The following is a 23108-nucleotide window of genomic DNA, read 5'->3' as shown; positions in this document are numbered from 1 at the left end:
GGGACTACAGACACCTACACCACACCCAGCTAAGAAGAGGTTTTGCTATGTTGGCCAGGCTGGTCTCAAACTCCTGGGCTCAAGTGATCCACCCGCCTCAGCCTCCCAAAGTGCTGGGATTGCAGGTGTGAGTCACCACACATGGCCATGTTTTCATTTCTGTTGGGTTAATACTCAAGAGAGGAGTTGCTGTATCCTGTTTAACTGAAGAACTACCACATTGTTTCCTGAAATGGCTACACCATTTTTACATTCCTATCAACAAGGTATTGATGCAGGATTTTTGTTGGCTACTTTGCCAACGGGGGAACTCCATGGATGGTGATGCCCTCCACCCGGGCCTCACTTAGCCTCAGATCTGCAGCAGGAGGCACCCCGCCTACTTGGTCCACTGGCTGCACCTGACTTGCACACCGGCTCAGACTGTGTGGCTGGACAAGGTGTGCCACAGCCCACCTGTTACAGCTCATACACGCATTTGGTGGTTCCCAAGTTCTTATCCTGCATCCAAGAAGGATGAGGTCATGCTGACAATCGAAGAGCGAGGAGGATGAAGAAGAATTTTATTGAGTGAACAGCTCTCAGCAGAGAGGGGACACCTGATGTTGGGTGGTCTCTCCCCCAGTGTGGCTGGGTCCAGAGCTTTTATGGGCTCAGAATGGGGAAGTGCATGCTGATTGGTTTCTGAGTATGCAAAAAAGGTTAAAACAAAGGCACCAAAGTTGGGCACAACAGTGTAAAAAAACAATTAAGGAAGGGTAGATATATATGTAAAATAGGTGAAGGGTGGGGATCAATCAGAGGAAAGCATGCCAGACGGGAAGACTGGTTCTCAATCCAGTCTGTGGATTTACCTGGGACTTGTAGTTTGGCTTTCAGGCTTTAAACTGTCTTTGGTTTGAGGGTCAGGTTTCACCAGGGACCCACCCCATCTGCATAGGCATGTGACTGCCTCCTGCTGCTATCACTCTCCCCTTTCAAGAGGTACATCTAATTGCCGTTAGAATAAGGACGATGATCACTCTTAACTGCTTCCTGCTGACAGGGGGCGCTGTTTTGGGAAAACGGCAGTTAGAGCTCCCACAGAGGCCTATCTAACGGTCCCTGCTAAAAGGGACCATAATCTGAGATTCCGGTTGCATGACCATTTGGAGTTTGATGATCTCTAGGTGAGAAGAGACAAACCAGGTTATTAGAAGACATGTATCAAAACAAGGGGGTAACGACAGCTCAAAAATCCTGAGGCTGCCAACACACCCAGGTAACTTGTGGCTACAGTTATGTCTGCTAAAATTTGGGTATATGGAGCTTGGCTTTGGTTAGCTTCCCTGGTCTTATTTTCCCAAAGAAACCTCCAGGTTATGGGCACCTCATTTACCCCGTCACCTGCAGGATTTGTAGGACAGTTGCCCAGAACTAGAATATTGATCCAGATTTCTATATTAACCATCCCTTGTTTCTTCTGCGCTTCAGCCAGAGATCACTGGTTGGTTCACAGGAATAAGCAGGGTTGGTCTAAAATACAGACAAAAACTTAAAAACAACTAATAAAACTAGAATTTAATGACAAGTGTGATAAGTTTTGAAACAATTTTTCTCTCTCCAGTCTTCATTTTTGTTAAAAACAAATCATAATAGGATTGTTTGCAAAATAAACTTTAGTCTTATACTTGGCCTGATTATTTGCATAAAGTACAGCAATAATTATTTTTCACATATGCTTTTACAATTGGCTCTGATGGAATTCTGTTCCATAAGGCATATCAGAAAAGTCTTTTTAAAGTCAAGCCCAGCAATGGGTTTGTACTCTCAAATACCTATGAGTTGGGTAAATTCCTCTCTTCTTGAGGTCCCAAGATAACTTGGGGGTCCTGGACCCATTAGAAAGTGACATTCTTTACTCATCACAGGTTAGGAGCCCTGTACAAGGACTGTGTAGACAAGGTATGAGGCCAGTTTCTCCCTTTTTTTGGCTCTGCAAGTCAAGCTTGATTCCCTAAAGGGAAGCACACCCTTCTATCAGAAACTGGTAAAAGAACCAGTTCCTCCAATTGTGTCCTGTTGCAAAAGAAAATGGATTCTTGTTGCACTTATGCAAATAACTACATTGCCATAAGAATACTCACAAATAGTTTCCAAATTCTAGAGAAAACAGCAGAGAAACAAATACACTCCAAATTTTGTTCACAGGAGTATACCTTACTCAATTGTTAAAAGCTGTAAACAGCTCAAAATAAAAGTTTCCTGACTCTGAAAAACAAAACATCAGCAATGTTTTAAGCAAAAAGTTAAACAGATTACCTGTTTTCTATTAGTTCAGCCCATTCAGTTAACTCTTGTTCTGCTTGATATTCATGACTATTTCAGCTCTTCATGAGTCCTGAATGTTTTTCCTTTATTCTAATATCACAATTTAAAGATATTGGAAATCTGCATTTCAGAGCACCTAAGTTCTACAGCTGATTATAAACCATCTTTTGAAGAGGATCAAAACAAGACTACGATTGTCTGTGAATGACAAGATATCTTTAGACAGTCACAGTCAAAAACACGATTGACAAAGAAATTTCGTTATTTCTGTGGTTTACAATAACTTAACATAATAACCCTAATTATAATTGATATCATATACTCAGATATTAGAATTTTAGAAATCTCATACAATTTTGGAACATATATTAATGTTATTCACTAAAATGTAACCTGAATAAGATTAAACATTATTTTTATTTTGGCAATCCCTTGTAATTAAACATGTCAAATAATCCAGGGGCTCTCTGTGGCATCCAAAAGTTAGGGGTCAAAAAAGACAACCTTGAAGCCAAAGTTTGATTTGGGGAAGGCTACTGAACATGTTAAAGGTTTAAAACACTTGATATCATAAAATAGAATTCCAGGTTATCATCAGCCAAAATGATGACTCAAAAACTTTTTTAAAAGGCACAAAAGCTTTACTCATTAAAAGGGAAGACAACTTTCCAAACAATTTGTCTCTTGCCTTTCCCTTCTTTTTTTTGGTAGTTTATTTGCAAGGCAAACAAAAATCTTTCATTATCCTTTACTATTACATAAAAATCTTGTTCAAGACAGAGTCAAATTTCATCCTTGCATCAGTCTACTATTAATGTCATCCCCAATTTTTAATAATACCTTATAGATAAATCTATCCAATCTTAACTAGTTTGACCATGAGGTGAGATTCTTGTAAACCTTTTATAACCCTTTGCAAATTCTTGTTAAAGAGCAGATCAGTGCCTTAAGAAAACCTTGTTGTGCTCTTATTTCAAGGTTCAATTTACAGAAAAACCAAATAATACCCTTTTGAATTTAATCAATGTGTTCACACAGAGCATTTATTTTGTAAGATTAATTTTTACAAACCATCCACAACTTGTTCAAACCTTTGGCTTTATCTTATCTAATTTCAAACAAATGCCCAGCCTTAATTTATTACAATTATGATTCGTAGACTTTCACTCAATTACATAAATTCACTCTTGGTTGAGGAAAAGAGAGAGGTGGCAGAGGATTAATCCAAATGATCCTGGTGTCCACTACCCTTCAAAGCCAGACCCTGGTGGGGCAAGTCCTGCCAAGTCATCAGGTGCTAATTAAACACAAGGCACTGGGTGGGAGGTAAATTCCTAAAATGTGGTTCTTTCCCAGAAGCATCTTATAATCTAGCTCAGGGGCTTGCAGCTCCAACTCACACCAGAATCACCTGGGAGCTTCTGAAACTATTCTGATCCTGAACTCCACCCTAAGTAAATCAGAACTCTTGGTCCATTAACTGAAAAAAAAAAGTTTAATCTCCACAGGACATTCTAATGGGCAGCCAGAGAGGAGATCCACTGATCTAGGTTTTTCATAAATTACTTAAAAATTTGCAAATTATAAAATATTTCATTAGAGTATGAAAATTTGAATCAGTTTTGGGGTTTTGTTTTTGGGGGGGGAGGTGGTAAAAGACCTTAAGGAAAAGATTGTAATTCAATTTCACAAATAATCCACAACTTAATATATTCTTTGATGGAAGCAACACACCCGTCTCAGTCTGTTCAGGCTGCTATAACAAAATACGACAGTCTTGGTGGCTTATAAACATCGCACATTTACTGCTCACAGTCCCAGAGGCTGGGAAGTGATCAAAGTGCTGGTTGATTTTGCTTGTGAAGGGTCGGCTTCCTCAGAGAAGTCTCACACTTCCCCTTGAAGTCTCACACTGTGGAGAGGATGAGGTATCTCTCTAGGGCCTTCCATAAGGCACTAATCCCATTCATGAGGGCTCCACTCTCATGACCTCACACTTCCCAAGGGCCCCACCTTCTATCAACTTGAGAGTGAAGATTTCGTCATATGAATTCTAGGGAGACACAGACATACAGACTGTAGCACTCTCCCACCCATTATCACCCACAATTCAAAACAGAAACGATGAACTTTGACTTACTTGATGGACTTCATAGTTCTGCTTGGCCAATCTTAAATACTCTCATGTTTCCAATTATCTTTTGGTATCAGTAAACCAAATTGTTTTTTCTCCTAAAGATTCCTGTTACATTATTAACGATTTGTCCTTGATGTTTTAGGAGAAAATGAACCTAGTGAAGTGGCTCACACCTGTAATCCCAGCACTTTGGGAAGTCGAAACAGGAGGATCACTGAGCCCAGGAGTTAGAGACCAGCCTGGCAACACAGTGAGACTTCGCCTCTACAAAAAAATAGAATTAGCCAGGTGTGGTGATGCACACCTGTAGTCCCAGCTACTTGGAAGGCTGGGACTTGCTTGAGACTGGGAGGTCGAGGCTGCAGTGAGTTGTGACCCAGCCTGGGCAAAAGAGCAAGACCCTGTCTCAAAAAAAAAAAAAAAAAAAAAAAAGTGTATATATATATATGCATGTAAAAGAAAAACAGGTATATAAAAGAAAATTAAGTATGAGACCAAAGAAAGCCCAGCTTTGTTTGCTGTAACTTGAACAAGGCTGGTGACCTGTCGGTCTCATGGCAGAAAAAACAACCCAGAGAAAAATCAACACTGCAGAATTAAAAAAAAAACAAACACAAAACTTATAATTTATTAACAAAATTCACATTGTACAAAAGTACAATGATAACTGTACACTTGTTTCTCTGCAAATGCCACTTGGTAAATTACTATCATCTTTTATAGACAGGCAAAACTAGACACACTTTACAATCTTTCTGATAAATATATCGCCACTCTGCATCCGGCCTGGATAATGCTCTTCAGCACGGCATAGGCTGGAGCCTGTTAAAAACAATAAGCAAACAAAGAAACATGTTATGTGCTCATTTTCGGTTGTAAGATTCAGGGCTGGCAGGGCAGCTTTGGATTTCTCTGGATAAGAAATAGATCTAAGGAACAATTTATTTTAGTTTCAAAGAAAGCTATTCAAAATGTCGGAATGCCTCTGCTACTACTGCCAAAGCATTGGAGTCATCCAGATTCTCACAGGAAAAGGAAAAGAGCTCCTGGGAGGCCAAGGCAGGCAGCTCACCTGAGGTCAGGAGTTCGAGACCAGCCTGGCCAACATAGTGAAAACTCGGTCTCTACTAAAAATAAAAAATACAAAAATTAGCCAGGCATGGTGGCACGCACCTGTCATCCCAGCTACTCGGGAGGCTGAGGCAGAATTGCTTGAACCCGGAAAAAGGAGGCTGCAGTGAGCCAAGACTGCACCACTGCACTCCAGCATGGGAGACAGAGTGAGACTGTGTCTGAAAAAAAAAAAAAAAAAAAAAAAAGCTCCTGGGGAAAAGGAGAAGGGATAAAGCAAGAAAGGAGATCCCCAATCTGGAGCAATAATGCGTTTGCTTGCTTTTTGTCAAAGCAACGTCATTGGTTTACTCTCCCTTTGGCTGTCACTTTAAAATGTATTTTTCTGGCAACAGAAACCTCCTGCCCCTTCAGCCTCCCAAATAAGGAGTCCCAAAGCAGAACAGGTAACAGTAGGGCCCTACCAATTCTGCATCATGGTCGAGGCCTATGTCATGGTGCTCAAGCTCTTCATCCCGAAATTTCTTTATCAGCTGGTTAAATAAAAAGACACCGAAGCAAGTTAGCCTTCCATCTCTCCTGCTGTTCCATTTCATTTTGGAGGCTAAAGCCTCTTATTATGGCCTAAGACAGGGAGGCCAGCTTTTCCTCTAAAGGGCCAGGGAGTAAATACTTTGTCCCAACTACCCAGCTCTGCCACTGTAACCAGAAAAGCAACCAGAGACATGAAAACAAATGGACATGCTTGTGTTCCAATAAAAGTTTATCGAAAGAAACAGGTGGCTGGCCACAGGCCATAGTTTGCCAACCTCAGATTTAAACTCTAAAAAACTAAACAGTTCCCTTATTTGCTGTGGAAAATTATCTCAGGATATCTATTCATTTATTCAATCTAAAGGGTTCCTGCTCACAGCATCTGCTCAGAATCTACCAATGATAAAGAAGTGGGCCGGGGGCAGTGGCTCATGCTGGCAATCCCAGCACTTTGGGAGGCCCAGGCAGGAGGATCACCTGAGGTCAGGAGTTCGAGACCAGCCTGGCCAATATGGTGAAACCCTGTCTCTACTAAAAATACAAAAATTAGCTAGGCATGGTGGTGCGTGTCTGTAATCCTAGCTACCTGGGATGCTGAGGCAGAAGAATCGCTGGAACCCGGGAGGCGGAGGCTGCAGTGCAGGCGGAGACCACTGCACTCCAGCCTCGGGGACAGAGTGAGACTCCATCTCAAAAAAAAAAAAAAAAAAAAAAAAAAAAAAACAGTGAAAAGCACCAGGTGGTGTGGCTCACACCTGTCATCTCAGCACTTTGGGAGGCCAAGGCAGGAGGATCACTTGAGCCCAGGAGTTCAAGACCGATCTGGACGATGTAGAGAGACTCTGTCTCTACAAAAAATTTTAAAAATTAAAAATAAAATAAGTGAACAGGATAGGGCTCAAGAGACAGGGGTTCTGGCTAGATGTGGTGGCTCATGCCTATAATTCCAGCACTTTGGGAGGCTGAGGAGAGAGGATCACTGGAGCCCAGGAGTTCAAGACCAGCCTGGAAAACATAGTGAGACCCCATCTCTTAAAAGAAAAAAAAAAATTAGCTGGGCGTGGTGGCATGTACCTGTAGTCCCATAGCTACTCGGAGGCTGAGGCGGGAGGATCACTTGAACCCAAGAGTTTGAAGATGCAGTGAGCTATGACTGTGCCACTGTACTCCGGCCTGGGCAACAGAGCAAGACCCCGTGTCTAAATAAAAATAAAAAGCCAAAGGAGACAAGGGTTCTAGTCCCAGCTCTGTCTGTGCTGTATGGCCAGGGCAGATGGGTTCACCTCTCTGTTCCTCAGACTGCTCACCTTTAAACTGAGGTGCTGACCTGGGCCTCTAAACCCCCATCATCCCCTAACAATGTCTAATATGTTTTCCTCTTACCCAACTGCTATCTGCCCTTCTCCTCCTTGAGCAGCCCCGTTCTAGAGCACGGACAAATACCTGAAGAAGTTCCTCGTATTTTTCAGGGTCCTCCTCCATCAGCTTCCTGATCTGGTTGTTGTAGTGATGTGCTATGCTCTCTTCCACCGCCACAGTGCAGGCCATGGCACCTTCCTTCCCGAGCAAGGCGGTCCCTGCCCCTGGGATTGTTAAACCCAGACCAGAAAAGTAAGAGACAGATATGACCGGTAATGGAGATCATCCGTGGTCAGGGCTTCTCAACCTCTGCACCAGACATCGGGCTGGGTCATTCTTTGTGACAGGGGCTGTCCAATGCATGGTAGGAAATTTGGCTGCATCCCTGACCTCCACCAACTAGATGCCAGCAGTGCCAACTAAGTTTTGACAACCAAAACTGTCCCGAGGGCTGGGCGCGATGGATCACGCCTGTAATCCCAGCACTTTGGGAGGCCAAGGCGGGCGGATCGCCTGAGGTCAGGAGTTCGAAACCAACCTGGCTAACATGGTGAAACCCTGTCTCTACTAAAAATACAAAAATTAGTCAGTGTGGTGGTGGGCATCTGTAATCCCAGCTACTTCGGAGACTGAGGCAGGAAAATCGCTTGAAGCCGGGAGGCAGAGGTTGCAATGAGCCAAGATCGCGCCACTGCACTCCAGCCTGGGTGACACAGCGAGACTCCATCTCAAAAAAAAAAAAAAAAAAAAAAGTCCCTAGATACTGCCACATGTCCTCATCAGAGGGACAAACTCACCCTGAGGGAGAACCACTGTTTTAGGGGAGACTGGATCCCAGTGTTAAGCCTGGAATTATACAGTAAGAAAAGCCATTCTCTTTTCAATGCTGTTTTATCCTGACCATGGCCAAGAGAAAGTCAGCATTTGGGGTGAGTATATCTTTGATCTTTTATACCATTTATTCTTCTCCATTTTTTAAAAGAGTGAACAGATCTCAGGTTGAGAATCTTTGTCAGGGAACAGTATTTGGCTGCAACTGAATTATACTAGCTTTTTTCTCTGTTGTTTATTTTTACTGTATTTTCTATTTATAATGCTGACATTAGGCCAGGTGCAGTGCCTCACACTTGTAATCCTAGCACTTCCGGGAGGCCAGAGAGGGAGGATGGCTTGAGGCCAGCAGTTTGAGACCAGCCTAGATAACATAACGAGACCCCATCTCTACATAAAAAATAGAGCTGTGCGTGGTGGCATGCGCCAGTAGTCCAAGCTACTCAGGCTCAGAGAGTTAGGTGGGAGGATCACTTGAACCCAAGAGTTTGAGGTTTCAGTGAGCTACGACTATACCACTGCACTCCAGCCTGGGCAACAGAGTGAGACCCTGGCTCTGTTTTTTTTTTTTTGAGACACAGTCTCGCTCTGTCACCCAGGCTGGAGTGCAGTGGGCCGATCTCGGCTCACTGAAACCTCCATCTCCCAGGTTCAAGCGATTCTCCCGCCTCAGCCTCCCAAGTAGCTGGGATTACAGGTGTGCGCCACCATGCCCAGCTAATTTTTGTGTTTTTAACAGAGTTGGGGGTTTCACCATGTTGGTCAGGCTGGTCTCAAACTCCTGACCTCATGATCTGCCCACATCGGCCTCTCAAAGTGCTGGGGTTACAGGTGTGAGCCACCACGCCCGGCCTTTTTTTTTTTTTTAAATACTTACATTAAGATTCTATCTTAAATAAATTTAAGCCACACACAAAAAAAAAGGCAGTCAATTTAACTTTGGAAAAATATAGAGTAAACAGAATGAGGTCATAAGAGGACACAGCAAGAATTGTGAACATGATACCTGAAGAATTTAATCATCCTAGATCCCGAAGCTTGCATAAGCTCTTCTAGAGAGACACGTACCCAGTGCAAACCCCATCACGTTCCAAAAGGGCATCAGAACTGTCGGCCGGACCCTGAACGTAACCATCAACTCATTGAACTTTTTCAAATGGTCCTTTTCTTGATCCCACATTTTCTGCAAGAAACATAAAAATAAAGACATGCAAGCATTCCATAGAGGTCTCCCACTCATCCAAGCGGCATACAGGGAGCAAAGCAGAAACGGAGAAAATGATGGAAATGCTGTCTCCCCCATTCCCCTCAAAACGTCAATGGAAACAGTAAAACATCAGACTAAAGGAATCTTTGACAAAGAGAAGAGAATGCCAAGAATACCAAAGAGTCTATTATCTCAACTCCAAGTAAGACTGCCATGAACCACGGTTCCAGGAGAAGTCTCTCAGGCCCACAATGTGCCTAGTAAATGACAAGGGTCCACATACGTAAGAAATGACATGTTTAACCCATTTCAAAATCAGGAAGGCAGAACATTAGCTGTTGTGTAACTTCCTTCCAGACTACTAGAATAGTATCATCTTGTTGTTGTGGTTTGTTTGTTTTGAGACAGGGTCTCACTCTGTCACCCAGACTGTAGTGCAGTAGCAAGCTCATGGCTCACTACAGCCTCAACCTCCAGGCTTAAGCGATCCTCCTACCTCAGCCTCCCAAATTAGCTGGGATTACAGTAGCATGCCACTACACCTGGCTAATTTTGTTGTGTGTGTGTGTGTGGGTGTGTGTGTGTTTGAGACAGAGTCTCACTCTGTTGCCCAGGCTGGAGTGCAGTGGTGCGATCTCAGCTCACTGCAACCTCTGCCTCCCAGGTTCAAGCAATTCTCCTGCCTCAGCCTCCCAAGCAGCTGGGCACGTGCACCACCATGCCTGGCTAATTTGTTTTGTATTTTTAGTAGAGACAGGGTTTTGCCTTGTTGGCCAGGCTGATCTCAAACTCCTGACCTCAGGTGATCCACCCACCACAGCTTCCCAAAGTGCTGGGATTACAGATGTAAGCCATTGCACCCAGCTAATTTTTGTATTTTTTGTAGAGACGGGGTCTCGTCATGTTGCCCAAGCTCCTGGGCTCAAGTGGTCCATCAGCCTCGGCCTCCCAAAGTGCTGCGATTACAGGCGTTGAGCCACCATACCTGGCCCCGAATATTATTTACATCAGAGGAAAAAGGGAGAATGCTAGCTGCAGCTAACACTTAGATGGCACTTCCTAAGTGCCAGGGGCCATCAAATAGCTTTATGCAAGCAATTCATTCAATCCACACAATCCCTGTGAAGGACACACGATGACTGCCCCAGTATACACAAGAAACAAGCACAGAGAGGCTAAGTAGCTTGCCCAAGGGTTCAGGGCAGGCCATTTAACTTGTACAAACTTGACCTTTATGGGCCAGGCCTGGTTCCTTACCCAAACCCAGGCCATTATGAGGCCATTTTGCCGATATGGAAATGGAAACCCAGAGAAGTCCTGTGACATCCTCAAGGTCACACAGGTAGGTGGGAGAGAGCCAAAATGTGAACCGGGTCTGTGTAACTACAAATTCCAGGTCCTCCCATGGCCTCTTAGGATACAATATTTCCACTGGCATGGTGGGGGGCCAACTGCAACCTTTCAGCACAGTTGACTGCTGTGCTGAGCGATTCTCAACCTTTTTTCATTATTGCCTGCCCCTGTCACGGAGTACTGATACCAAAGATATACCGCATACCTGTCTATGTACTATATGTCTCTCTGTGCTTTAACCATAAAAAGAACAATATGCTTGTTGCTCCCCATCTCTCTAACAAGAACCAATTTTCGCTGTCCTGGAGACAACGGCATCTCCCTGGGGAACACTTGACCTCCTGTGATTCATTTACTTGACGGCTTTTGGATCTGCCCATTCAGTAGACCAGGGTGAGGGAGATGAAGAAGTACCCACCTGAATGACTGGCCCGACGCTGGTCCGACCCAGGACGGCCATCTGCCCGGCATAGATGCGGTTTGCTCCATATTCGCCTGCATGATCCACCCGGATTATTCGATCCAAAGCTGCCCGATTGATATTGTCTAAGGTCATTCCTGAACTGCGAAATCTGACACTGATTCTTCTCCCATAAGCTGAAATGCAAGTGTTTATTCTTCGTTACGCTCAGGTAAAATCCAGATGTTCCTTTTACAGACAGAAGAAAGGGCACTTTGGGATGGAGGTCACAAATCAGCTCCCCACGGGCCAGGCGTGCCCATAAATGGACTCTGTTTAACCTACAGTGTTAAAACAGAGGATTTTACCTAAAGATCTGGATTTCTGGTTTCACTTTAAGTGTACAAAGATCCGGAAATGCTGAGCCTACCTTCTTACCAGGCAGTTAACATGGCGACCACTTCTAGATGGGCATGGTTCTCCAGTTCACCGGCCCTCTGGCCTGCTTCTCCCCAGCCCAGGCTGTACAGGAGAGGCCCGTAGAGAGCTTTCAAAAACACCGTGCTCTTCCCCAATCAATCTCTGGGAGGGCGCTCTCTGAACTGATATTGTTTAGAAGCTCTGTGCATAAGTCTTCTCTTCAGCCAAGGCTGAGAACCACAGACTAAGTTCTCTTAAAATCCACACCTGTCCAGGCGCAGTGGCTCATGCCTGTAATCCCAATACTTTGGGAAGCCAAGTAGAATGGATCACCTGAGGTCAGGAGTTTGAGACCAGCCTCACCAACATGGTGAAACCCCATCTCTACCAAAAATACAAAAATTAGCTGGGTGTGTTGGCACATGCCTTTAATTCCAGCTCCTTGGGAGGCTGAGGCAGGAGAATAGCATGAAACCGGGAGGCAGATTGCAGTGAGCCAAGATTGTGCCACTGCACTCCAGCCTGGGCAACAGAGTGAGACTCTGTCTAAAAACAAAACAAAAAAAAACAGAAAAAAAAATTAAAAACCCCACACCCTTGGGCATTCGATTTTGAGACTAGCCTTGGAGCCTAGATTTCACTTCATTATGGTCCAAAATCAATTCAAATGAACTCTCATCTTCAAAATGTAAATTCTTCATGACAGATTATATTTTATCTTTAAAAATAAATCTCCTAACCTTAACACCTTAATTATATTCTCTGAGCCTTATATTAGAGTAACTCAAAAGGTTTTTTTCCCTGCCAGAGAGGAGTTTTGCAGCATTCTTAGGTGTGTAAGGTGTATTCACCTCATTTTGCAGATACGGAACATAGAGACCTAGGGGTCATTTAGTTTGTAATGGTAGCTTCGATCTGCACTGGTATCACTTTTTTTTTTTTTTTTTTCCTTTTTGAGACAGACTCTGACTGTATCGCCCAGGCTGGAGTACAGAGGCGCGATCTCAGCTCACCGCAAACTCCACCTTTCGGACTCAGGCAATTCTCATGTTTCAGCCTCTAGAGCAGCTAGGACTCCAGAGTAGCTAGGACTACAGGCAGGCGCCACCATGCCCAGCTACATTTTTGTATTTTTAGTAGAGACGGGGTTTCACCATGTTGCCCAGGCTGGTTTCGAACTTCTGAGCTCAAGCAATCCTCCCACCTTGGCTTCCCAGTGTGCTGGGATTACAGGCGTGAGCCACCACGCCCAGCAAGCACTGGTATCACTTTGTAATGTTTTAGGGCTCTTAACCGTGACTACCATGTCTTTTATGCAAACTTCTTTTTACTTAGGCTAACTTCAACAGCCAGCGAATATGTGGAAAAAATTCATTTTGGATACATATGTGGTTCTTTCATGACAAAGGCTTGAGTGCTTTGGACACGAGGTAGTGAGGTGGGCTGGTGAAATTTGGGGTGGCTCTGAACTTGAAATCTTCTATCAGATGGGGTTGTAAATGTCACACTTTTAACAAAGAAGCGTGGACGTAAGTTCTGAAGCATAATGACCCAGCTTTGGTCTACTCCTCGCCATGATCCTCTCCATCTCACTGAGCATATCTGACTCAAGAGACTGGATAGGCCGGGTGCGGTGGCTCACGCCTGTGATCCCAGCACTTTGGGAAGCTGAGGCAGGTGGATTGCTTGAGACCAGGAGTTCAAGACCAGCCTGGCCAAAATGTTGAAACCCCATCTCTACCAAAAATATAAAAATTAGCCAGGCATTGTGGCGCGCGCCTGTAGTCCCAGCTACTCAGGAGGCTGAGGCAGAACAATCACTTGAACCCAGTAGGCAAAGGTTGCAGTGAGCTGAGATTATACCATTACACTCCAGCCTGGGTGACAGAGAGAGACTCTGTCTCAAAAAAAGGAAAAAAGAAACAGAAAACATGTGTCCCATCTCTAACACTAGCCTTGGGAAAATCAGGATCGACATTTCCTACATATAAAATTGGCAGTAATCACTGGCTGGGTGCAGCGACTCACACCTGTAATCCCAGCACTTTGGGAAGCCAAGGAGGGAGAATCACTTGAGGTCAGGAGTTCGAGACCAGCCTGGTCATCATGGCAAAACCCCATCTCTACCAAAAATTCAAAAATTAGCCAGGCATGGTGGTGCATGCCTGCAGCCTCAGCTACTTGGGAGTCTGAACCCAGGAGGTGGAGGTTGCAGTGAGCTGAGATGGCACCACTGCACTACAGCCTGGGCGACAGAGCAAGACTCTGTCTCAAAAAAAAAAAAAAAAGGCAATAATCAGGTTCTTTCCTTTTTAAGGGAAAACATACAATAATAAAATTATCTTACTGAGTTATGAGGATAAAATAAGATATAAGAAGCAAAGTAACTTTATAAACAGAAATGAATCTTATTCTGTCATGCTCACTAGCTGAACAGAGCAGCATTAAAATTCACATCCAACAACCCTTGGAGTTTTGCCTGCATTACCACACACTTTAAAATAAAATTGAGGCTTGGTGCTAGAAGCTCTCAAATGCATCACTTTATGTCCATATTTTCCCAAAGTGTGAAACATGCCAGTGTGGTACCTACAAAATTTTAAGTGGCTTATGGATACGCAGCAAATAACCCCATGTAGTAACGGGTACTCTTTTAAATTCTCTTGCAATCTCTTTCATTAAGGAAGGTATCTCCATTTACAGCTGATATATCCTCAACACCTTCCCAACACTTGCTAATTTCCCCTTTGTAACAAAAGACAGCATTTAATACAATTTCATAACTTTTTAATTTCGGTTTTTTAATGATTACTCATCCATTTCTGGCAAGTGGCACTGGCTTCCCATTCACCATAAGGATTTCGTTTCAAGGAAATTAATTTAATTAATAAATGGGACATAGCTATACAAAAAAACACATCTAGTAATCAAAAGTTCAAGCAGTACTGCCATTAGGCAAAAATCCCGAAAGTGGCACATGGTAATTTAACGTTGAGAAAACGACTTCATGACAATTTTTTTTTTGTTTTGGGCGGGGGGGAAACAGTCTCTCGCTCTGACGCCCAGGCTGCAGTGCAGTGGTGCAATCTCGCCTCAACGCAACCTCTGCCTCCCGGGTTCAAGCGATTCTCCTGTCTCAGCCTCCTGAGTAGCTGGGATTACGGGCACCTGCCATCACGCCCGGCAAATTTTTGTATTTTTAGTAGAGGCGGGGTTTCACCATGTTAGCCAGGCTGGTCTCAAACTCCTGACCTCAGGTGATCCTCCAGCCTCGGCCTCCCAAAGTGCTGAGATTATAGGCCGGAGCCACCGCACCCAGGCTCATGACAATTTTCTAAGGCAGCACAGATGAAACAAGGAAAGCAGGAACCAGGGTCCAAAACCACGTCTCTCTACTCTAAATTCGATACTCCTTCTACTACACTGATGGCTCTCAAAGTTTACAGGGCATGCAAATCACCTAAAGGTCCTGTTCACAGATCACAGATACCGACCAAGTAGGTCGCGGTGGGGCCCGAAAATCTGTACTTCTAGCGAGCGCCCAGAAGTAGCGGAGGCTGCTGGTCGTCGGGCTACCCTTTGCCTGGCAAGGCCCTGGGCAAAGACTACAAAGAGACTCCCGGAGACGCTGAATTTTCAGTGTCGCCAACTGTCCTCAACTCGGAACGCTGGCCGCACCTGCCGTGACATCACTGCACAGGTGCGCAATTGCGTCACTCCTGAAACCACCTCCGTCCTCCTGTCACTCTCGCGGGGAACTACAGGCCCCGCCCCGCCCTCCAGCGCCCCGGAGGCTGAAGTCACGCAGTCGCGCTCCGTCGCAGGCCTGTGACGTTACGAACCTCTCCCCCGTGACCTCTTCGACCCAAACCTCAAGCGAAAATTCCCTAGCTCGCTAGCCCGGCGCAGGACTGTGACTGCGCGCCTCCCTTTACCTGAGAGGGACCGCCGGGCCCCCGGACGCAGCCGCCAAAGGCAGGGAGCCGCCGCCGCCCCGGCGCAACTCATTGCCGGGACAAAAAAGCAACCACTTCGTTGAACGAAACGGGCCAATAGTGCCTTTGGCTCGGACTGATGACGCACAGCAGACGTAAGGCAGGCTCAGCTCGCCCGCGCGCCGGTGGGAACGCCCCCTAGCCCCGCGCTAGGGGTTAGATCGGTTAGATACGACAAACAAGAAGATTATATTGGGTGGGTCATTATCAATCACTCGGAAGACCAAGGAAGCCAAGGCGCCTTGGGTTGCCAGGGAGATGAAAATGCTAAATTGCTGTTTAAAAAGATCAGGACAAGATTATGATTTCTCACCCAAGTTCCTGGGAAAAAGGATCATGAGGGAATTACTTATTAACAAGGCACGGTATTTCCTGCTTTACCTACGTGGAAGGAGATTTTTTTTTATTTGTATCCTACATCTACTTTAAAATAGTAAGCCTGGGCAACATAGCGAGACCCCGCCTCTACAAATAATAAATTAGCCGGGCTTAGTGGAGCACACCTGTAGTCCCAGCTACTCGGGAGGCTGAGGTGGGGGTATAGCTTGAGCCCGGGAGCTCGAGGCTGCAGTCAGCCGTGATTCTGCCACTGCACTCTAGCCTGGGCCCTGTCTGAAAAATTAAATAAATAAATAAAATTATATGTATATGTAAATTACATGCACCACATGGTTAATCGTGTTATATAGTGTTCTGTCTATTGGTGGGCTGAAAGCCAACTTTAAACTTCTTCCCGGTCCTTTTCTTTATTTTCAGATTTTTCTACAGAGAACATGTTTTATGCTTAGTATCCACATTACTGTATTGTGTGCATGTGTGCATGTATATTTGTGCAAATTGGAATTTTTTGGGAAGGGAGGGGAAATTTAGCAACACACTTTAAAAAGATCATATAATACAGCAGTCTTACTTTTAGGAATCTACTCAACAGAAATAATTTTTAAATGAGTAACGTACATGAGGGCAAAAATCAAAGATGCATGTCTGCAAGGATATACAACGTTTAATATTGGCAACATCAGGGGGCTGGAACTGGGAGAAGGGAGCTTTCACTTTCTACTTTACACCCTTGGATTATTTATATACTTTATCCAAGTTTACCATAAAATATTTTAAGATGCAATACAATTGTAAAATTATTGAATTCAAGTTTTTAGTTTTTATATCACTCGTGTTCAAATTGACACACCAAAATTATTTAAAATTATGATGAACCCAAATACTACTTAGTGAGGATGTTGTAGCACTCTCATGTAAAACTACTGAGTGTCTGAATCTGGCTCTCAAAAGCCTTAAAATGTTCAAAACCTTTGCTGTAATCCCATGTCTAGGTCTCTGTTTCCTTTTTTGTTTTGGTTCTTTTTAGACAAAGTTTCACTCTGTCACACAGGCTGGATTGCAGTGGGGAGACCTTGGCTCACTGGAACCTCTGCCTCCCTGGTTCAAGCGATTCTCCTGCCTCACCCTCCCAAGTAGATGGGATTACAGGTACACACACCACCACGCCCAGCTGAGACGGTTTTGCTGTGTTGGCCAGGCTGGTCTCAAATTCCTGACCTCAAGTGATCCTCCCACCTTGTCCTCCCAAAGTGCTGGGATTTAGGTGTGAGCCGCCGCACCTGGCCTAGGTTTCTGTTTCTAAGGAGAAAAAATGTTGACAAAGATTTATAGATGTGCCTGTTATTTATTACTGGGAAAATTTGGAAACAAAATGTTAAGCAACAATTGAATATCAAAACATTATGTCTGAGTGCAGTGGCTCACGCCTGTAATCCCAACACTTTGGAAGACTGAGGCGAGAGGATCACTTGAGCCCAGGAGTTCAAGACCAGCCTGGGCAACATAGTGAGATCTCATCTCTACAAAAAATTTTAAAAATTAGGCATGGTGGTGTGTGCCTGTGATCCCACCTACTTGTGAGGCTAAAAGGATCACTTGAGCCCAGGAGGTTGAGGCTGCGCTGAGCCATGATCACACCACTGCACTCCAGCCTGGGTGACAGAGCAAGATTGGCTCAAAAAAAAAAAAAAAAAAAGATCCAACTGTATGATTTTTTTTGTTTTTTTGTTTGTTTGTTTGTTTGTTTGTTGAGACAGAGTCTCGCTCTGTTGCCCAGGCTGGAGTGCAGTGGCTCGATCTCGGCTCACTGCAAGCTCTGCCTCCCAGGTTCACGCCATTCTCCTGCCCCAGCCTCTTGCGTAGCTGGGACTACAGGTGCCCACCACCACACCCGGCTAATTTTTTGTATTTTTTAGTAGAGACGGGGTTTCACCGTGTTTGCTAGGATAGTCTTGATCTCCTGACCTCGTGATCCGCCTGCCTCGGCCTCCCAAAGTGCTGGGATTACAGGCATGAGCCACTGCGCCCGGCCCAACTGTATGATGTTATGTAGCCCATTGAAATGTTTGTAAAGAGCTTTTAATAACAGGAGAAAACACTATCTTTAGATTCTTCAAGAAAACACATATTAAGTGAAAAAGAAATGAGAATACCAAAGTTCTTTCCTTCTTTTTCCGTCCTACTTCCTGCCCTCTGTACTTTCTATCTTAAAAGGAATTTTGCCAAGATTAACAGTGGGTGCCCATAAATGGTGCTTTTTAAGTTTTTTTCTCTGTTGCTTTTGATGTTCTCTGTATTTGCTATAAAAAAAAACAAGTATTTTTATAATGGCAAAACAAAATTTAAAAAACAAAAATGCATACTATTCCCTAATTCCATCCCCCTACCCACCAAATTATCCATTAAAAAAACTAGTTTCAGCCAGGCACCGTGGCTCACACCTGTAATCCCAGACTTTGGGAGGCCAAAGTGGAAGGATCACTTGAGGTCCGAAGTTCAAGACCAGCCTGGCCAACAGGGCAAAACCCCATCTCTACTAAAAGCACAAAAATTAGCTGGGCATGGTGGTGCACACCTGTAGTCCCAGCTACTTGGGAGGCTGAGGCAGGAGAATCACCTGAACCCAGGTTGCAGTGAGCCGAGATCGCACTACTGCACTCCAGCCTGGGCAATAGAGTGAGACTCCATCTCAAGAAAAAAACAAAACAAAACACGGCCGGGCACGGTGGCTCACGCCTGTAATCCCAGCACTTTGGGAGGCCGAGGCAGGTGGACCACCTGAGGTCAGGAGTTTGAGACCAGCCTGACCAACATGGAGAAACCACATCTCTACTAAAAATACAAATTTAACCGGGTGTAGTGGCGCATGCCTGTAATCCCGGCTACTAGGGAGCCTGAGGCAGGAGAACCGCTTGAACCTGGGAAGTGTAGGTTGCGGTGAGCCAATATCGCACCATTGCACTCCAGCCTGGGCAACAAGAGCAAGACTTCGTCTCAAAACAAAAAACAAACAACAAAAAAAACCACACACACACACACAAAGAAAACCCCAGTTTCAAAAATTTCAGGGAGACTGATTTGAGTAATAATAATATTCTGGTCTCCTGTTTAGCCAGCTCTGCATGAATTAAACTCTTTCTCTGTTGCAATTCCTCTGTCTTGATGAATAGGCTGTATCCAGGCAGCGGGCAAAATGAACCAGTTGGGCAGTTACACACATACACCCTCCTTGGCTTCAACAGAGCTAAGGAGCTTAAAAAGCACTCATCTGAGGACTACATTAAACACTTCTTTCTTCTCTCTCATTTTAGGAAAAAGCAAAGAGGAACTTTACAAACTGTTACAGTTTTCCATCATCACTTGACTGCTGACAAGAAGCCTCTTTGAATTGCAGTATACACGATCACATTTTAAAACTTTCAAGATGCCGTTTAATCAGGAGTTGTAAGGCACATTTGTTAGAGAGAGCTGCACTTTAAAAATTATACAGACATCACCTGAAGTTATTAAAGTTATCAAAACATAAAAACCTTCAAGTAAGAGGTATGCATATTAGCAGCATTTAACTAAAATTAATATATTAATTAGCATATTTCAGTATCACTTTTATAATAGGAAAAAAGAGGCAGTACGTTTTCATTGTGTTCATCACACACACACACAAATAGAAAACTTGAATATCATCAAGCCTGGTCACAGTGAAAATGTTATATAAATATAAAGGCACCGGGCACAAATGTTTACAACCTTTTTTTTCTTTTCACCTATCTTTTTTTTTGAGATAGGGTCTCCCTCTGTCCCCTAGGCTGGAGTACAGTGGCACGATCTCGCTCGCTGCAGCCTTCACCTCCCAGGTTCAAGTGATTCTCGTGCCTCAGCCTCCCAAGTAGGTGGGATTACAGGCACACGCCACCATGCCCGGCTAATTTTTGTACTTTTAGTAGAGACGGGGTCTTGCCACGTTGACCAGGCTGGTCTCGAACTTCTGACTTCAAGTGATCTGCCCACCTTGGCCTCCCAAAGTGCTGGGATTGCAGGCATGAGCCACTGTGCCCAGCAGAATTTATTTTTTTAAGTGAGACTGGAATGAATCTTTGGTTACTCAAAATTCCATGACACCAGTTATTAGATTTAGACGAGATCGGGTGTGTTCAGGGTGGTATGGCTATAGTTATTAGATTTAGAAACCCATAAACCTTAACAAGTCAGGAAAAGACCGAAAACCTCATTGGTCTCCCAGTTACAAAAATATCCCACTTTAAATAATATCTTTGTGGAAAAGCAAGAAAATGGCTGTAAGAAAGGGACGAGAAGATGTTTTTGCTCCTCTGAGCAAGGAGTCAGTCATTTTTGAGTAGTGGAGTGGAGATGGCTGGGAGAATTATTGTTAACAGCAACAGCTTTCTAAAACCTGCACCCAACTTTAAATTCCAGGCTACTCCCCAGGAAACATGTGGAGCCAGTGAAAGGAAGAAAAACAATGGAAGGAAGGCTTGAAAAGTCCATTACAAAACTACAGTCCTTTGAAAAAGATTTCAAAGATATTAAAATGAAAACTGATTACATTAAACAATAACTTAAACTTCTGTTCTTCTGTTAAAAGGTTCATATCTATCAATTTTGGGTAAGCTTACAATGAGGTATTTATTGCATATGGTTTTTACCATAACGGAAATCTTAAGAGATATTCTACATTTTTTTTTTTTTTAGGCAGAGTTTTGCTCTTTTTGCCCAGGCTGGAGTGCAATGGTACGATCTCGGCTCACTGCAAACTCTGCCTCCTGGGTTCAAGCAATTCTCCTGCCTCAGCCTCCTGAGTAGCTGATATTACAGGCATGTGCCACCACATCCAGCTAATTTTGTATTTTAGTGGAGACAGGGTTTCTCCACGTTGGTCAGGGTGGTATTGAACTCCCCACCTCAGGTGATCCACCCACCTCGGCCTCCCAAAGTGCTGGGATAACAGGCGTGAGCCACTGCGCCCAGCCACGTTTTGTGAAATAAAGGCACGTGCATTAAAAATTGTAAGCACAGGAAAACAAACAACCCTTAAAAATGTGGATGTGTGTGTTTAAGAAACCAGCCTCCAATTCTTTTTGTTACATGGGCTGGTCTGGTTAACAGGCTGAGCTTCAGTCCACATCCCAAAACACTTGTGCACATAAACTCCTGGCTCAAATACTAAACTGCCGTCTCCGCTCTTTCACTCTTGTAAAAGCTTGAACGGCTTGTTGGTTTTTGGTAGAGTCGTCACAGAGTGGCCGGTCTGCAGGCAAAGGCTTGGGTTTCCCCTGCTTTCCTAAGTCACTAAAGCCCTGATTAAGGGCTGGGTTAGGTAAACACAGCTGCACGTATGGAAAAGCCTAAACTCCAGAAAAATATATTTTTAAATGTCCACTCAAAACCCAGGTAGACTCTGTAGGCTCAGCCGAATCACTAGGTCAGCTTAGAAGCAAGAGGCAGCACCATCTTCACGCTCAGTCTAGTTAGTTCCTCGTGTCCCTCTGGGCTTCTGTTAGTTTCTGGATTAGGTAGCGCTTGTCACGACTTTCCTAAAAAATAATAAGTTCGCATGTACATTTAATATATTTGGAAACAAATACCATCATTACCTACCAGACTGAGGGCTGAGGATTCTAACCACTGGACTATTGTAATGGCCTGTCATCTGGTCTGTCATTGTGTCCACTCCACAGCCCCTTGTCCACAAAGCAGCTCATCCTTTTTTTAAAAAACGCACAGTACAGCCAGACACAGTGGCTAACACCTGTAATCCCAGCACTTTGGGAGGCCGAGGCAGGTGGATCACCTGAGGTGAGAAGTTTGAGACCAGCCTGACCAACATGGTAAAACCCCATCTCTACTAAAAATACAAAAATTAGGCTGGGTGAGGTGGCTCATGCCTGTAATCCCAGCACTTTGGGAGGCCAAGGCAGGTGGATCACCTGAGGTCAGGAGTTTGAGACCAGCCTGACCAACGTGGTGAAACCCCATCTCTGCTAAAAATACAAAAATTAGGCCGGGCGAGGTGGCTCATGCCTGTAATCCCAGCACTTTGGGAGGCCGAGGCAGGTGGATCACCTGAGGTCAGGAGTTTGAGACCAGCCTGGCCAACATGGTGAAACCCTGAAACCCCATCTCTACTAAAAATACAAAAAATTAGCCGGGCGTGGTGGCGGGTGCCTATAATCCCAGCTACTTGGGAGGCTGAGGAAGGAGAATTACTTGAACCCGGGAGGTGGAGGTTGCAGTGAACTGAGATCACACCACTGCACTCCAGCCTGGGTGACAGAGTGAGACCCTGTCTCAAAGGAAAAAAAGAAAAAAGACTGGCCATCATGGTGAAACCCATTCTCTACTAAAAATACAAAAGTTAGCTGGTTGTGATGGTGGGTGCCTGTAATCCCAGCTACTTGGGAGGCTGAGGCAGGAGAATCGATTGAACCCGGGAGGTGGAGGTTGCCGTGAGCTGAAATTGCGGCACTGCACTCCAGACTGGGTGACAGAGCAAGACTCTATCTCAAAAAAAAAAAAAAAAAAAAAAAATGCACGGTAGACTCTTACAAACCCTTTAGCGGCTTCCCATCCCACTCAGAATAAAACTCTTAACAGAGCCCTCAAGGCACTGTGACTTGCTGCTATTACAATATCACCTTGCCTCTTCCCATCACTCACCACCCTATGGCCACACCCGTCCCCTCCCTCCTGTCCCCCTGAAGTGCCTGGCTCATTTCCTCACTGTGCTCTTTGCCTCTCACTCTTATCCTTAAATAGGACCTCAGATAATAGGCTCCTGTCTCTATTATTCAAGTCTCAGCTAGGGTCCAGGCATAATGGCTCATGCCTGTAATCCTAGCACTTCGGGGAACTGAGAGGGGACGATCACTTGAGCCCAGGAGTTCAAGACCAGCCTGGGCAACATAGGGAGACCTCATGTCTATAAAAAATTAAAAAATTAGACAGGCATGGTGATGCACGCCTGTAGTCCCAGCTACTTGGGAGGCTAAGGTGGGAGGATGGCTTGAGCCCAAGAGTTTGAGGCTGCTGTGAGCTATGACCACACAATCGCACTCCAGCCTGGACAAGAGAGTGAGACCCCGTCCTGAGTAAAAAAATTAAAAAATAAAAAAAATCACCTCCTCAAAGAAGCCT

At 44.5% G+C, this 23108-nt stretch overlaps 2 protein-coding genes and 1 long non-coding RNA gene across 6 annotated transcripts in view; 1 reads left to right on the top strand and 2 right to left on the bottom strand.

The window, feature by feature from the left end:
- Positions 1-1534: 1534 nt before the first annotated feature.
- On the bottom strand, positions 1535-15704 carry COQ7 (coenzyme Q7, hydroxylase). Of its 3 annotated transcripts, none has more exons than XM_055253815.2 (6): positions 15558-15704; positions 11221-11399; positions 9311-9425; positions 7496-7635; positions 5983-6051; positions 1535-5269 (listed from the first exon to the last, which is right to left on the bottom strand). In XM_055253815.2, the coding sequence occupies exons 1-6, from the start codon at positions 15628-15630 to the stop codon at positions 5192-5194; spliced, it is 654 nt and encodes a 217-aa protein (XP_055109790.1). In that variant the 5' UTR covers positions 15631-15704; the 3' UTR covers positions 1535-5191. The 3 variants fall into 3 exon arrangements, with proteins under 3 accessions (XP_055109790.1, XP_055109793.1, XP_055109792.1); XM_055253818.2 differs by lacking the exon at positions 15558-15704 and adding an exon at positions 15083-15434; XM_055253817.2 differs by lacking the exon at positions 5983-6051 and having other exon boundaries at positions 15558-15682.
- LOC129468368 (uncharacterized) lies at positions 15573-20532 on the top strand. Its single transcript, XR_008652625.1, has 3 exons — positions 15573-15712; positions 19268-19499; positions 20391-20532. It is a non-coding gene; the product is annotated as an uncharacterized lncRNA (long non-coding RNA).
- TMC7 (transmembrane channel like 7) overlaps positions 19365-23108 on the bottom strand; it is a 75270-nt gene continuing 71526 nt past the window's right edge. For both annotated transcript variants that reach the window (XM_055253812.2, XM_055253813.2), the window contains one exon: positions 19365-21508. In XM_055253812.2, the coding sequence (XP_055109787.2) occupies positions 21443-21508 (66 nt within the window). In that variant the 3' untranslated portion in view covers positions 19365-21442. The remainder of the gene's footprint in view (positions 21509-23108) is intronic.

This window comes from Symphalangus syndactylus, chromosome 18, assembly GCF_028878055.3.
Source record: "Symphalangus syndactylus isolate Jambi chromosome 18, NHGRI_mSymSyn1-v2.1_pri, whole genome shotgun sequence".
Classification (NCBI taxonomy): Eukaryota; Metazoa; Chordata; class Mammalia; order Primates; family Hylobatidae; genus Symphalangus; species Symphalangus syndactylus.
Note: the sequence above shows the minus strand (reverse complement) of the source record. Positions and strands in the feature narration are given on the sequence as shown.

Excerpts from the sequence above, each read along its gene's own strand:
- COQ7 (XM_055253815.2), bottom strand. The coding sequence starts at position 15,630 with ATGAGTTGCGCCGGGGCGGCGGCGGCTCCCTGCCTTTGGCGGCTGCGT. Across the intron at positions 11,400-15,557 it reads GGCCCGGCGGTCCCTCTCAG|CTTATGGGAGAAGAATCAGT; the intron begins GTAAAGGGAGGC and ends CTTGCATTTCAG. Across the intron at positions 6,052-7,495 it reads AATACGAGGAACTTCTTCAG|CTGATAAAGAAATTTCGGGA; the intron begins GTATTTGTCCGT and ends TTATTTAACCAG.